General features: G+C 35.3%; 1 protein-coding gene across 1 annotated transcript in view; it reads right to left on the reverse strand.

Annotated features, from left to right (window-relative positions):
- Positions 1-16335, reverse strand: part of ATRNL1 (attractin like 1) — an 808908-nt gene that overhangs the window by 684112 nt on the left and 108461 nt on the right. The window contains exon 9 of the mRNA XM_018041487.1: positions 10755-10938. Coding sequence (XP_017896976.1) covers positions 10755-10938 — 184 coding nt within the window. The remainder of the gene's footprint in view (positions 1-10754; positions 10939-16335) is intronic.

The raw sequence follows: 16335 nt of genomic DNA on the forward strand, positions 1-16335 counted from the left end.
TGAAATACTGAGAATAGGTAAAACTATAGAGACAGAAAGTAGACTAGTGGTTTTCAAGGGATGGAGGGAAAGGGTAGAGGAAAGTACAGGAGTTCTTTTAGGAGAGAAGGAAATATTCTGAGATCAGTGATGGCAGCATACTATTATGAATAAACAAAAACCACTGAATTGTAAACTTTAAATGGTTAAAATGGAGAATTTTATGTTATAAGACTTCTATTTTTTTTCTCAAAAAAAAGTCATAGGAGGACACATTTTACTGTTCTACCAAAATGCAAACTCTGAATATAATCATGAGGAAACATAAGACACACTACTTTTTTAGTATTTCTAAGTATAGTTGAAATCTTTTTTTAAGCTGAAAAACAAACAAATTTAAAATTACAGCTATAAGTTGTAAATGATAATGTTTTGCATGTATCTTATGTGTCAAAACATACTGTGCTTTTATTATTGTGTTTTAAAGGAACACAATAATAAAGAAAACAACTTCAACAGTAGGACCAAAAAATCTGAGGTCTCTGTTACATAAAAGCCTTGACACAGAAGAAAAATGAAGATGTGAGCTGCTGCTACAAGCTCTACAAACATGTACATGCACAAAACATTATGAGACACCTCATTTAATGAGGCTAAGAAATGGAGACCCTAATGGCCCTGGTACCAAAAATCATTACAGCAAATTTAAAGACTCTTAGCAAAGGATAATACCAATGAATAAAACATCTTAAAATACAAAAGGAATCATTTTTGAGAAATGAGAATTTCTACAAATACAGGATGTTTTAGATAATGCTTCTGTGGTACTATATTAAAATCTCAAAAAAAATCTCTGAAATCACATATACTTGAAATATGTTTTCATAATGATATTAATCTGGTTACATGAAATGATTTTTTATAGCTTCTTAAATTTGATATAATGAGAGTTATTTTTACATTAAAGTATTCAAAGCTAACTCAATGGACATGAGTTTGAGAAAACTCTAGGAGACAGTGATGGACAGGGAAGCTTGGCAGGCTCCAGTCAATAGGGTCACAAAGAGTCAGACACAACTGAGCGACTGAACAATTCAAAGCTACTTTATTGAACTATCAAGATTTTGGACTTCTCTAAAAATGTAACTTTCAGAGGTTTTGGAAAAGTGATACAAGATGATTTCACAAATATGTTATTAGTTAACAGTATTCTACAAAATACTGATGAACGTGCTATTGATGCTGTTTATCCTTGACAATTTCTCTGCATAATGAGTGTCTGAAATATAGTGTATTTGTATACTATGAGAACTTCCCTGGTGGCTCAGACAGTAAAGCGTCTGTGTACTGAGAGACTTCACTTTCACTTTTGTATACTATATTTATATACACTGTATTTATGAAAAATTGAGGGTCACTTAGTTGTGTCCAGCTGTTTGCAACCCCGTGGACTGTAGCCCGCCAGGCTCCTCTGTCCATGGAATTCTCAGGCCAGAGAGTGGGTAGCCATTTCCCTTTTCCAACGGAATCTTTCCAACCCAGGGATCAAACCCAGGTCTCCCACATTGCAGGAGGATTCTTTACCCTCTGAGCCACCAGGGAAGCCCACAATATTTATATATATTTGTATACTATATTTGTATATAGTATATAGTATATTTATAATACATTAGTTGAATATATAGCTAGAAAACTATTTCATAGGATCATATATTACATATGTGTATGAATGTATTCAATTTTAGCAGAAACAGTCATCAGGTTTTTCAGAATGCTTCTACCAGTTTATACACACTTGGATAAACAACCTTATAAATTTTAACCGTTTAGGTAGATGTGTAGTGGTATCTGAATGTTATCTTAAATTACCTTGTGGTAATGGAGGCTGAGCAGCTTTTAATATGTGTTTTGGTCATTTGGATATATTTTTGTTCAAGTCGCTTCCCCATTTTCTACTGAGTTGTCTGACATTTTCTTGTTGACTTGTAGTACTTCTCTATATATTCAGGAAAAGTGACCTTTGTTGACTTTATGTACTACCAGCATCTACACTGCAGTTTGCCTTTTCAGTTTCTTAGTGATATTTTTACACATATATAGTTCAGTTTATCATTTTTCCTTTATTGAGAATACTGTTTAAATTCTATTTTTAAAGTCTTTCTTTACCAATAAAAACAAAGACATTTATCTGTTATCTTCTACAATATTTATTATTTGTACTCTACACCTAGATTTACATTGATCTGAAACTATTTTTTGTGTATGAGATGTAAAACAGGGCCCCAGATTCATTTATTTCAATTGTATAACCATTGACCCAGAATCACTTATTGAAAAAACAACTGTCTAGTGCCAACTGTGTTATACTCTGTGTCTGTAGTTAGGTGCTTAGTCGTGTCCAACTCTTTACGACCCTTTGGACTGTAGCCCTCCAATTCCCTCTGTCCATGGGATTTTTCAGGCAAGAATACTGGAGTGGGTCATTGTTTCCTCCTCCAGGGTATCTCCCTGACCCAGGGACTGAACCCACGCCTCCAGAATCTCCTGCACTCCAGGAAGATTCTTTACCTACTGAGCCATCAGGAAAGCTCCATGTTATAAAGTTCCCATAAATGTGTAGGTCTATCTGGGAACTCCTATTTGCTACAATGCTTTATGTCCCTATCTTTGCAGCAATACTTAATTACTGTAGCTTCACATTCATGAGATCTAGAAGAGAAGACTTTCAGCTTTGTTCTTCTAAAAGCTAGTTTTAGCTATGATTGATCCTTTGAATTTTCATATAAATTTTAAAATAGGCATGTCAATTTCTAAAAGAAAGTATTACCTTCTGCAATTGTGTTTTGGGATTATATTAAATCTAAAGATCAATTAGGACAGAATAGATATCTCTACAATACTATTTCCATTAATTATCATAACACATAGGGTTGACCAAAAAGTTCGCTGAGGTTTTTCAGTAGGATCTTATGGAAAAGCCCAAACGAACTTTTTGGCCAATCCTGTATCTTCCATTTATTTATGCCTTCAATTTCTCACAAGGTTTTTGAGTTTTTTATGTAAAGATCCTGCATATATGTCATGACATTTACTTCTCAGGTTTTTGACATCCTGATCTTGTATAGATTTTAAATTTTCATTTTCCAACTGTTCTTGATATATAGAACTATATTTTCCTTATATTGATCTTAAAGCAAACTATTACCTATGTATCTTTTATATTCTGTTATTCCCTTTTACTTTAATTGTATTATTGCACTGTCTGGATATTCCAATAAAATGGTGAATAGAAACAGTGATAGTAACCACTCTTATTCATTCCTAACTTTAAAGGGAAATTTTTCAACAATACACTCTAATGTTTGCAATAAAGCTTTTTTTCTTTTACTACATAAATAGTTTACTTCTATTCCTACTGCATTAGAGGTTCTTCATGAATATAAGTTAAATTTTATCTAAACATCCTATGTATTGTTTGAGAAAAATATATGCCTTTCTTTATTCTTTTAATGTGTTAATTATTCTTTTACAAAATTATATTTAATCTTTTATTCTTAAAGTGAACCCAAATAATGTACTATTGTTTCCATAAATTGCTGGATTCACCTGATTTTTCTATCTATTTTAATGAAAAAGATAACACTATAATTTCCTTAGCTGTAAAATCTTTTTCATACTTTTGTCTCAAGGTTTTGCTACTGCATAAAACTGCAAAATAATTATTTCTGTTCTCTGAAAGTTTGTGAATGACTGGTGTTATTTCTTAAATACATACTTCTTAAATATCTGGGCACATTCATGAACAAAGTTATCTGGGCCTAGAGAGTTTGGGGTTTTATTTTGTCTTGCTTTGTATCTGTTTCTTTAACGGAAGAGGATTTCAAGCATAGACTCTACTTTTTGTTATAAGATTATTCCAATTTTCTGTCTCTTCATGCATCAATTCTAGTAAGTTTCATTTTTCTAGATACTTGACATGGCTCATTTAATTTTTTTAAAGTTACTCTCATATAGTTGCTTATCATGTTCATTTATTATCATTTAATGTCTATAATGTCCATAATGTCCATTTTCATTCTGAAAATTGGTTATTTGAGTACACAGTCATCCCTGAGTGTCTGTGGGAAATTGGTTCAAGAAGCCTCGCCAATTCCAAAATCCACAGATGTTCAAGAGCCTTACATAAAATGGCATATAACCTATACACATCCTCCTGTATAATCTAGGTCACTTCTAGATTACTTATAATACCTAATACGGTATAAACACTATGTAAACTGCTGTAAACACAATGTAAATGCTATGCAAGTAGTTGCTGGTGCATGACAAAGTCAAGCTCTGTTGGCTTTTTTGAACTTTTTTTTAATATCTTCAATCCATGATTGGCTGAATCCACACATATAGAAGGCCAACTGTGATCTCTATTTCTAAATCTGGGTAGGGATCTATCTCCACAAACAACCAACTCTGCTGATCTTTGGTGGCTGTATCTCTATTACACGTTTGTTTTCTATTTCACACTAACTTGTGCTCTATCTCCTATTGTCTTACTCTACCTTTATTTATTCTATTCTTTCTTTGAGATTAACCTGTTGCTTATTTTCTGACTTCTTAAGGTTAAGCTTCGGCTCAGTTCAGTTCAGTTCAGTCGCTCAGTCGTGTCCGACTCTTTGCAACCCCATGAATCGCAGCACACCAGGCCTCCCTGTCCATCACCAACTCCCAGGGTTCACTCAGACTCGTCCATCGAGTCAGTAATGCCATCCAGCCATCTTATCCTGGGTCATCCCCTTCTCCTCCTGCCCTCAATCCCTCCCAGCATCAGAGTCTTTTCCAATGAGTCAACTCTTCGCATGAGGTGTCCAAAGTACTGGATTTCAGCTTTAGCATCATTCCTTCCAAAGAAATCCCAGGGCTGATCTCCTTCAGAATGGACTGGTTGGATTTCCTTGCAGTCCAAGGGACTCTCAATAGTTTTCTCCAACACCACAGTTCAAAAGCATCAATTCTTCGGCGCTCACCTTTTTTCCCAGTCCAACACTCACATCCATACATGACCACTGGAAAAACCATAGCCTTGACTAGACAGACCTTTGTTGGCAAAGTAATGTCTCTGCTTTTGAATATGCTATCTAGGTTGGTCATAACTTTTCTTCCAAGGAGTAAGCGTCTTTTAATTTCATGGCTGTTCATGGGTTAAGCTTAGACCACTGATGTTCAGGTTTTTAAAAATATTTTCTAATAAATGCATTTAAAGTTATAAATGTCTTTATTTGGCAGCATCATAATCACCTTGTGCTATTATTCAGTACAAAATTGTTCTAATTTTCTGCATAATTTAGTTAACCAATTTTAAGGAGTTTATTAATTACAGACACCCTTTCCTAGTTACTTTTTATTTATTTCACTGTGGTTAATTACTTCGCATGATTTTACTCTTTTTAAATTTCTTTAGACTTGCATTAAAACCCAGTATATGGTAAATTTTAGAAAAATGCTCCCTGAGTACTTGAGAACAACATATATTCTGCAGTCATAAGATAACATGCACTCATATACCAAAAAACTCCAAAATTATAACTCCAAAATTGAGCTTTTCAAATCTTTTCTATCTTTACTGGTTTTTAATCTTCATGTACTATCAGTCACCAAAATAACTGGGTTTAAAAAATAATACTATGATTTGTCCCATTTTCTGTCAGTTTTGCTTTACTTAACATAGAGTTATAAGGTACATTTAAATTCAGAACTATTATATTTTCCAGGCATATGCCTGACTTAAATTCTTAATGGTCTGATAGTGGAAAATTCTGAAAGAGATGGGCATACCAGACCACCTGACCGCCTCTTGAGAAATCTGTACGCAGAGCAGGAAGCAACAGTTAGAACTGGACATGGAACAATAGACTGGTTCCAAATAGGAAAAGGAGTACGTCAAGACTGTATATTGTCACCCTGCTTATTTAACTTATATGCAGAGTACATCATGAGAAATGCTGGGCTGGATGAAGCACAAGCTGGAATCAAGATTGCCGGGAGAAATATCAATAAGCTCAGATATGCAAATGACACCACCTTTATGGCAGAAAGTGAAGAAGAACTAAAAAGCCTCTTGATGAAAGCGAAAGAGGCGAGTGAAAATGTTGGCTTAAAGCTCAACATGCAGAAAACGAAGATCATGGCATCCGGTCCCATCACTTCCTGGGAAATAGATGGGGAAACAGTGGCTGACTTTATTTTGGAGGGCTTCAAAATCACTGCAGGTGGTGATTGCAGTCATGAAATTAAAAGACACTTACTTCTTGGAAGGAAAGTTATGACTGACCTAGACAGCATGTTAAAAAGCAGAGACATTACTTTGCCAACAAAGGTCCTTCTAGTCAAGGCTATGGTTTTTTAAGTGGTCATGTATGGATGTGACAGTTGGATTATAAAGAAAGCTGAGCGCTGAAGAATTGATGCTTTTGAACTGTGGTTTTGGGAAAGACTCTTGAGAGTCCCTTGGACTGCAAGGAGATCCAACCAGTCCATCCTAAAGGAGATCAGTCCTGGGTGTTCATTGGAAGGGCGGATGTTGAAGCTGAAACTCCAATACTTTGGCCACCTGATGTGAAGAGCTGACTCATTTGAAAAGACCCTCATGCTGGGAAAGATTTGAGGGCGGGAGGAGAAGGGGAACAGAGGATGAGATGGTTGGATGGCATCACCGACTCGATGGACATGGGTCTGGGTGGACTTCAGGAGTTGGTGATGGACAGGGAGACCTGGTATGCTGCTGTTCATGGTGTCACAAATTGTCAGAAACGACTGAGCGACTGGACTGAACTGAGTACAATTATACCAATATTCTTTTGTTTCGTGATTGCATAATATGTACCTTTCTTCCACCCTTTACTTTCAATTGCTCTAAATATCTTTATAGTTTTTGTATATTTTCTAAGCAGCATATGGCTAGGCTTTAATTTTTACACCAGTGTAAAAATCTTTAGCTTTTACTGGAATATTTAGTCTCTTACATTTAGTGTAACTGGAATATTTACTTCTTTTAGTGTAATTATGACTTACTTGGAGTTAATTAAACCATCTTCCTTTATATTTGTCCCAATTTTACTTTGTTCCCTTTCCAATCTTTTCTTGTTTTCTTCCAAATGCATTAAGTAGTCTTCTCATTCTTCCCTGTATTCACTTGCTGGACATAGAATGCTTTTTTGTTACCTAATGATTACAATATAAATCCTTAACTAATTATGTCCACTTTAAATTAGTTTTCTAATTAATTCCCATATAATACAAAGACCTTAGAAACACTAAACATCATTTACCCTTCTTCCTGAGTTATGTGCTGCTATTAACAAACGTTTAAATTTTGATATATTTAAGCCTCTATTACCATTATGAAAGTGAGAGTGAAGTCGCTCAGTCGTGTCCAACTCTTTGCAATCCCATTGGACTGTAGCCTACCAGGCTCCTCTGTCCATTGAATTTTCCAAGCAAGAGTACTAGAGTGGGTTGCCATTTCCTTCTCCAGGGGATCAAACCCGAGCCTCTGAACCACCAGAGAAGCAATTACCATTAAACCATCTTCCTTTATATTTGTCCCAATTTTACTTTGCTCCCTTTCTTTCTTTCTTGTTTTCTTCCAAATGCATTAAGTAGTCTTCTCATTTTTCCCTGTATTCACTTGTTAGACATAGAGCGCTTTTTTATAATTACCATTATACTATTTTACAATAAATAATCACTTAGATTTACCCTTTCCATTTCTCTATTCCCTCCAGTATCCAGGATTATTTTTCTTCTACTTCAATAGAATTTTCTTTATTTATTCAGTATTTTCTGTAGTACAAATCTGCTATTGTCAAATTCAATTCTTGTTTCTCTGAAAAGTCTATTCTTTGCTTTCATTTTTTCAGGGTTTTTCCCTGGGTCATTTTGCACAGATGATTATCTTCCTTCAGCCATTTGAAGACACCATGCCTTCTAGATTCCATTTTTCCAATTAAAAAATATCATTTGTCAGTCTTAGTGTTGCTCCTTTAAAGAGAATATGTCTTTTCCCCCTCTGGTGGCTTTTCTCATTCCATTTGGGTTTTCAACAGTTTTACAATGATATTTCTAAGTATATGTTTCTTTGTACTCACCCCTTCATACTCATAAAATTTCCTCAATTTGTAGGTGGACATCTTTTGTCACTTTTGAAATTCTCAGGCCTTTGAGACTTCAAATACTGCTCTACATTATTTTATCAATCCTCTTCTGGACTTCAATCACATGCATGTTACAATATTTCCCCATGTTCTTCATATTTCTTTCCCTCATTTATTTTTCATTCTTTGTCTTTCTTTATTTCAATATGACCTATCTTCTATTTCACTAATCTCCCCCTCAGCTATGTCTAATTTGCTGTTAAACATATCCAAAGAATTTGTAAATAATCAATTTTCCAATTCTATAACTTCTACTTGATTATTTAGTAATCAAGTTAGTATAAGTTTCCAGTTGTCTGTCAATATTTTCCTACCTTTAATTCCTCGATCATAAAATCCTAATTATTTTATAGTTTCTTTATGAAACCACCATTATCCTATTGGTATATTTCAAATGGCTGGGGTTTTTTTCATGGCTTTTCTTTTTCTGCTGCTGCTGCTAAGTCACTTCAGTCGTGTCCGACTCTGTGTGACCCAGAGATGGCAGCCCACCAGGCTCCCCCGTCCCTGGGATTCTCCAGGCAAGAACACTGGAGTGGGTTGCCACTTCCTTCTCCAATGCTATTTTTTGTTTTGCAACATATATTGTACATGAACTAATTTGAGCCTCTGTATGATACTATTTTACTCAAGAGAGGATTTTCTTTTGCTCTGTCACCAATTTAGGCCATGGGAAGTTCACCATAATCCAATCAAAGAGCATGATGTTTCAAAGAGAAGCTTATCTTTCTAAACTCTTTTTTTTTTTTTGAATATTAAAATGTGGATTTATTATCTTTTCACACTCTTATTTGTTGTCCATGAGAACATCCAAGTTTAGAACTTCAGGGACCAGACTACATCATTAAGTGCGTAATAAAAACCTCTCTTCCTTGGCACACCTAGAAATACAATTTGGTCCTCCATATTGATTAACAAAAGTTCTGCTCAGTTTCTCAGGAAGTTTTCAGGATTCACAATTGTCTCAAGAACAATAGTTGTACAAAATGCCAGTCATACCTCCTTTGTCATTTACCTCTCCTAAATCTTGACCAACATATTCTTACCGTCTTTATAGTTCTCTTATGCCTTAAAAAGAGGTAATTTCTAATTTTTCTAAGTGGAAATTATAGCACAGAATAATCAACTTCACCACTGAAAAATAATTTCTCCAAATACACATTTTCTAAAAGTTCAGCAAAGTAGCCTATCTACTAAAATATAATATTGCATTTTATTTAAACTAAAAAAAAAATTTTAATTAGCAAAGCTACTCAAAGGAAGAGTCTTCATTTTCTTTAATTCTGTCTTTCTTTTTTTTCAAGTAAAGTAAAAATTAGAATATATGTGTAAAAGTGAATGGGGATAGAACAAATCACAATTCAGTGTAAAACTATTTCATTTAAACGTATAGTTAATTTCATGTAAGTTTAAAAGAATGTTTAGTATCCTAGAACAAAAAACTGGTCACTTTCCAGATCTTAGAAAAGAAAATGAGTACAACAAAAAGAATCTAAAAAAGGAGTGAATATATGCTTCACTGTGCTGTACACTTAAAACTAACACACCACTGTAAATCAATTATTTTCAACAAAAACTTTTTAAAAGAAATAATTGCTGAAATTTTTCCAAATATAATAAAAACTTTACATAAAAAATAGCATATTGGTCAATCAAACTCATATACACAGAAAATCAATAAATGAAAAATTAATATTTAAAACACAAAGAAAAAATTATGGCTGTGAATAAGCAATTCACTAAACAGAAAACACAAGTGCAAATGAACACATAAAAATATGCTGATTCACTATATCAATCAGGATACCACATTAAAATACCAGTCGGATACCATTCACATCCATTGCACTGGCGAAAGGAAAATATTCTCATAATTATCAAGTATTGGCGGGACTATGAAGAAACAAGAACACTCATACCCTGCTGGAGGAAGTGGTATGTTATCACAGTGACTCGAAAAGCAATTAGGCTTGCTAAATGTGTCTTAAAGTTGAGGATGTGAATATCCTCAGATACAGCAATTTCACTTCTAGAGATGCACCCTAGAGAAACGCTTGCTTATGTAAAATGACTGGTTCAAGATGTACATTGTAGTATTATTTATAACAACAATAAAAGAAAATTTACCTAAATGTCACAGCTTTATATTTCACAGAAAATTAGATGATGAAACTGAAGAAATGCTTTCAAAATTTACAACTGACAATAAAATATGAGTGTAAAGAAGAACAAATCCCAGTACAGATAATGTCAAAACTCAAAGATATATTGGTAAGAAAACTGCTCTTCTGAACTGCACATAGTATCAGCACTTATGAGTGATACAGAACAAGACTAGCCACAGGACTGGAAAACACTGTAAAGTCAATCATTTACAGTAAAGATGGCTACACAGAAAATGTATTATGTAGTGCCTCTGCTACATAATAGGACTATCATTAGTCGAAATAAAGATGAAAAAAAGTCAAGAATACCTCCTTGAAAATATCTAATACACACCGCTATTATACAAATATAAAATAGAACAGTGCCCAATTTTCCCATCATACTAAAGCCCAATCTACTCACCAAGTCTTTGGGTTAACTTCATACTTATAAAGGTCATCTACCAATCCATATTTGTTGCCTGGCAATGCTTTATAGCCTCCATGAACATAAATGGACTTTGTTATTTCATCATACACACTGGTATGGCCATATCCCCCTTGAACAATAGCTCCTTTAGTTTCCGGAACAAGCCAAGTGTTTGATGCTATAAGAGAAAGAAAATAAAATGTGAACTTAAATAGCATTTTTAAAAAACTAATATACCACCAAACTACCAACAAGTTCATTCTAATACCACATTTTATGAGTAAAGTATATCTAATAATAATTTAATTGTTTTAAAAAGTATTAAATATGTGCTAGTTACTATGTTGGGTGTTAAAGACCAAAGGTGAGTAAAACTGGTCTCTTTGTAGATTTTAATTAAACTTTGAAATATTGAAAATATCTAATTTTTTGTATGCGCAAGAAAAAACTAAACCTTATTCTCACATATATTTCTGTATCTGTAAATAGCCCTGAAAAAAGAAAGATTCAATAAAAGTTTATGAGAGGTTATTATGTTACAGGCTGAGGTATTCCAAGCCAGGCTTCGTCAATACGTGAACCGTGAACTTCCAGATGTTCAGATGGTTTTAGAAAAGGCAGAGGAACCAGAGATCAAATTGCCAACATCCAATGGATTATCCAAAAAGCAAGAGAGTTTCAGAAAAACATCTACTTCTGCTTTATTGACTATGCCAAAGCCTTTGTGTGGATCACAATAAACTGTGGAAAATTCTGAAAGAGATGGGAATACCAGAGCACCTGACCTGCCTCTTGAGAAATTGTATGCAGGTCAAGAAGCAGCAGTTAGAACTGGACATGGAACAACAGACTGGTTCCAAATAGGAAAAGGAGTACGTCAAGGCTGTATATTGTCACCCTGCTTATTTAACTTCTATGCAGAGTACATCATAAGAAACGCTGGACTGGAAGAAACACAAGCTGGAATCAAGATTGCCGGGAGAAATATCAATAACCTAAGATATGCAGATGACACCACCCTTAAGGCAGAAAGTGAAGAGGAACTAAAAAGCCTCTTGATGAAAGTGAAAGAGGAGAGTGAAAAAGTTGGCTTAAAGCTCAACATTCAGAAAACGAAGATCATGGCATCCGGTCCCATCACTTCATGGGAAATAGATGGGGAAACAGTGGTAACAGTGTCAGACTTCATTTTTTGGGGCTCCAAAATCACTGCAGATGGTGACTGCAACCATGAAATTAAAAGACGCTTACTCCTTGGAAGAAAAGTTATGGCCAACCTAGATAGCATATTGAAAAGCAGAGACATTACTTTGCTGACTAAGGTCCGTCTAGTCAAGGCTATGGTTTTTACAGTAGTCAATAATGGATGTGAGAGTCGGACTGTGAAGAAGGCTGAGCGCCGAAGAATTGATGCTTTTGAACTGTGGTGTTGGAGAAGACTCTTGAGAGTTCCTTGGACAGCAAGGAGATCCAACAAGCCCATTCTGAAGGAGATCAGCCCTGGGATTTCTTTGGAAGGGATGATGCTAAAGCTGAAACTCCAGTACTTTGGCCACCTCATGCAAAGAGATGACTCATTGGAAAAGACTCTGATGCTGGAAGGGATTGGGGGCAGGAGGAGAAGGGGACGACAGAGAATGAGATGGCTGGATGGCATCACTGACTCGATGGATGTGAGTCTGAGTGAACTCCGGAAGTTGGTGATGGGCAGGGAGGCCTGGCATGCTGCAATTCATAGGGTCGCAAAAAGTTGGACACGACTGAGCAACTGAACTGAACTGAACTGAGGTAGTCACTGACATTACAAAGACTAAAAAGATAATACTCTTGTCTTAACAATTTTTAGCACTGTGCTAGTCTTTTATCTCTTGGTTATGAGTTTCACTATCCCTTCTAAGAGTCCTTCGTATTACTGATAAAAACCTAAAAATTAAATTTCCAAGACTTCATTCGACAGCTGTGTTACCATCAGTTTCCAGTAATGAAAGTACTTGGGAGAGAACAGAAGGCAAATGGAAGAAAGACACTCTATTTCCTTTCTTCTCCAGCAATAGGAACAGGTAGGTGACTACTGGGCAATGGCAGTGGTGGTTTTACAGCAGCAGAAGCAGGCGCAGCCCTTGCTCAATGGCAGCAGTGGCATCTACAGTAAGCAGCTCAATTACAAACGTGGTCCTAAGTTCCAGCCTGGGTATGCAGCAGCTCCAGATTTCTGACTCATTCCCTCATTTTGGTGTCTCTAGTACTACTGTAATTAACTCCCTATTTTAAGTCCCATTCTACCTGACACATCTAGGAGGAACTCTCATTTCTATAGCAAATAGAAACAAATTCTAATCATATGCAAGGCATGCTTTTAAGAATATGCAAATGAAAAAATACATATCTTTTGACCTTAAAGGAATTTAGATTATAAAGAGCAACCATACGGAAATCTGTTATTAGTTTTTAAATATCCATGCATATCACACTTGCATCTTCCCTCTAACTTTGTCACCTAAACTTTGGCATTCTAGACAGCTCATTGAAATACTCAAAGCAAGTAACAGAAAACAAAAGTGATGCTTAAAAACTCTTCACATTCACACAATTTTAAGGTAGTAAAGAATATACTTCATCAATCATAAAAAGTCATAAAAGAAGTATCAGAAGGATTTGTTAAAGCCAATTTTACTCAGAGAAAACTAGATATATTTAAAGAAATTTCAGAGTATTCTTGTAACTAATGGGCATTCTTTTAATATTCTTCAACTACTTATTAAAGCTATATATGTGTGTGTGTGTGTGTGTGTGTGTGTGTGTGTGTGTGTAGCACCAGATTGAAGGTTTTCATGTTTTTATTCATTCTCTTTTTAATAAAAGATAAAACTACTTCTTATCAAAAAATATTGTGGCAATAAAGAGGTATATAATGCAACAGTGAATGTTACCTTCTCCTCTAGCCCACTATCCAGAGGTATTTTTCACAAATTGTTAGGTTCAGAATATTTTGAAACTACAGTTCTGAATATTTTATTACAATAGACAAGACACATATATGTGACTTACATGTACATAGATACCTATAAATATTTATACCAAAAAATCATGTGATTTTACAACTATATTTTCACTTAACAAAACATCTGGGGCATCTTTTCACATCCCATTTATTACTTTCACTTTCATTAGCTAAAGTCTATTGTATCGATGATAACTTATTTAAATAATCCTACATAGTGACTCATTAGTGTTTCCATTTGTTCTTAAAAATAATGATGCAATAAGCAACCTGGCAATCAGCTATAGCATCATTATCTATAGAGTATATATTATGTCTCAGGGAGTATCTCACTAGTTCATTTGATAATATTAAAGCTTTGAAAGTTTACTATTGCTATCCTTTCTTTACAACTAAGGAAATTTAGAGTTTGAAAAATTAACACATCAAATGTTTAAAAGTTGGTGTAGACTAATTTCTCCCTCTCCTTCCCACTAACAAACCCAGTAAACAGTCCCAAAGACAACCACGGGAGAAATATGAAAGGTGTAAGGAGGAACGCTGAGTCTTAGGACCTGCAAGACTATAGGACGGATATCTCATTGCCTCCAACCCAACAGAAGAAGGCCAGTCAGCCCAGCATTTCTCAACCCATAACCCAGCAATAAAAAGCAACTCATGGGGATGACCCACAGAGATGTTACGGGGAGGGAAGTGGGAGGGGGGTTCATGTTTGGGAACGCATGTAAGAATTAAAGATTTTAAAATTTAAAAAATAAAAAACTAAAAAAAAAAAAAAAAGCAACTCAGGCAGGCTTATTCCTTCTGCAAATTGAAGAGGAACCCCCAGGGATAATCCCGGGTGACACTAGGAGCACCAGCAAGAGGGATTCACCAAACATTGCTTACAATGAGCAGACAGGGGAAGAGTTCCACTTTCCCTAAAGGCCTGAGATTGCAAAAGAAGATCCCACGACAAGATCTTAATGCTAAACCTAAACAGAGTGCTAACCTGCTAAAATATAAGATTTAAGCAAGACTCAAAGACTCCCAATATAAAAGCCAAAATGTCCAAGATACTAACAAACAAACAAACAAAAATCACTTGTCATGTTGGGAACCAGATTAGTCAAGTGACACTAACTCTGAGATGTTGAAATTACCTAACAAGAATTTTAAAGCAGCCATGATACAGCAAGCAACTACAAGTTCTCTTGAAACAACAAATCTCAGCAAAAAAAAAGAGAAAAAGGGTGAGGAGACAAAGGAAGGAAAGAAGGAAGGGAGGGAGGGAAGGAGTGAGGAAAGGAAGAAAAGAAAATACAGTAATAAATAGGAGTTAACTGGTCAGACTCAGTAGTAGAGATGACAGATAGAATCAGTAAAATTGAGGATACAGCAGTTAAATTTACCCAATCTGAACACCAGAGAAAATAACCTAAAAAAAAAAAATCAACAGTCTAAGAAACCTTTGGGACAGTAACAATCGGTCCAACATTTGTTCCACTGGAATCCCAGAAGCAGAGAAAAAAGAGAACGGAGCTGAAACAGCTATTTTTCAAAATCGTGGCTGAAAACATCCAAATCGTGTATAAGACATAAATATACAGACTTTCCCGGCAGTTGAGTAGTTAAGACTCAGCACTTCAATGTTTCCACTGCAGGCACTGTGGGTTCAATTTCTGGTCGGGGAACTAAGATCATCTGTGCCATGTGACACAGTCCAAACAAAATTTTGGTTAAAAAAAAAAAAAAAAACTAAACTAAAATACTTTGAAATCTGTGGCCTCCCCTTAAAGAATGGCTTAAGAAAATTCTTCAGACAAATGAAATGATCACATCAGGAAAGAACAACAAATAAAGCAGATATATGGCTACACACAATAAACTCTCCACTTTGAGGCTTACAAATAATATCTGATGAAGGAAACAAAAAGTATAACGTCATCTGACGCTCACGGCAATGATATTTAGAAGTGGGGAAAGTGAGGGATGTAAATGAAAGCAAAGTTTCCACGTTTCACTTGATGTGGTAAAATGTTGATACTAGTAGACAGACAAGTCACTTACATATATTTTAATACCCAGAGCAATCTCTAAGAAAAGCATACAGAGAAATCCATTCACAAACACTATAAATAAATCAAGACTGAATTCTAAAACTTGTTAACCCATGGCTAACAAGTGAAGAGAAACAGAGGCACAAGAAACAGGAAACAAAAATAATAAAATAGCAGACTTAGGCACTAACACACCAAAGTTCCCTTAGATTAAATGATCCACTTATGACATTCTTAAAATTGTAAGATTACACAAAGAACAGATCAGCAATTGTCAAGGGTTGGGATGGGATGGGAAAGGAATAAAGGTATCAGGGAGATGACGTTGTTGATATTTAGTCACTCAGTTGTATCGCACTCTTTTGCAACCCCAAGGACTGTAGCCCGCCAGGTTCCTCTGTCCATGGGATTTTCCAGACAAGAATACTGGAGTGGGGTGCCATTTCCTTCTCCAGGAGTCAGGGATCAAACCCGCATTTCCTGGGCTGCAAGAGGCTTCTTTACCACTGAACCGGAAGGGAAGTAGGTGTGGTCT

This window comes from Capra hircus, chromosome 26, assembly GCF_001704415.2.
Source record: "Capra hircus breed San Clemente chromosome 26, ASM170441v1, whole genome shotgun sequence".
Classification (NCBI taxonomy): domain Eukaryota; kingdom Metazoa; phylum Chordata; class Mammalia; order Artiodactyla; family Bovidae; genus Capra; species Capra hircus.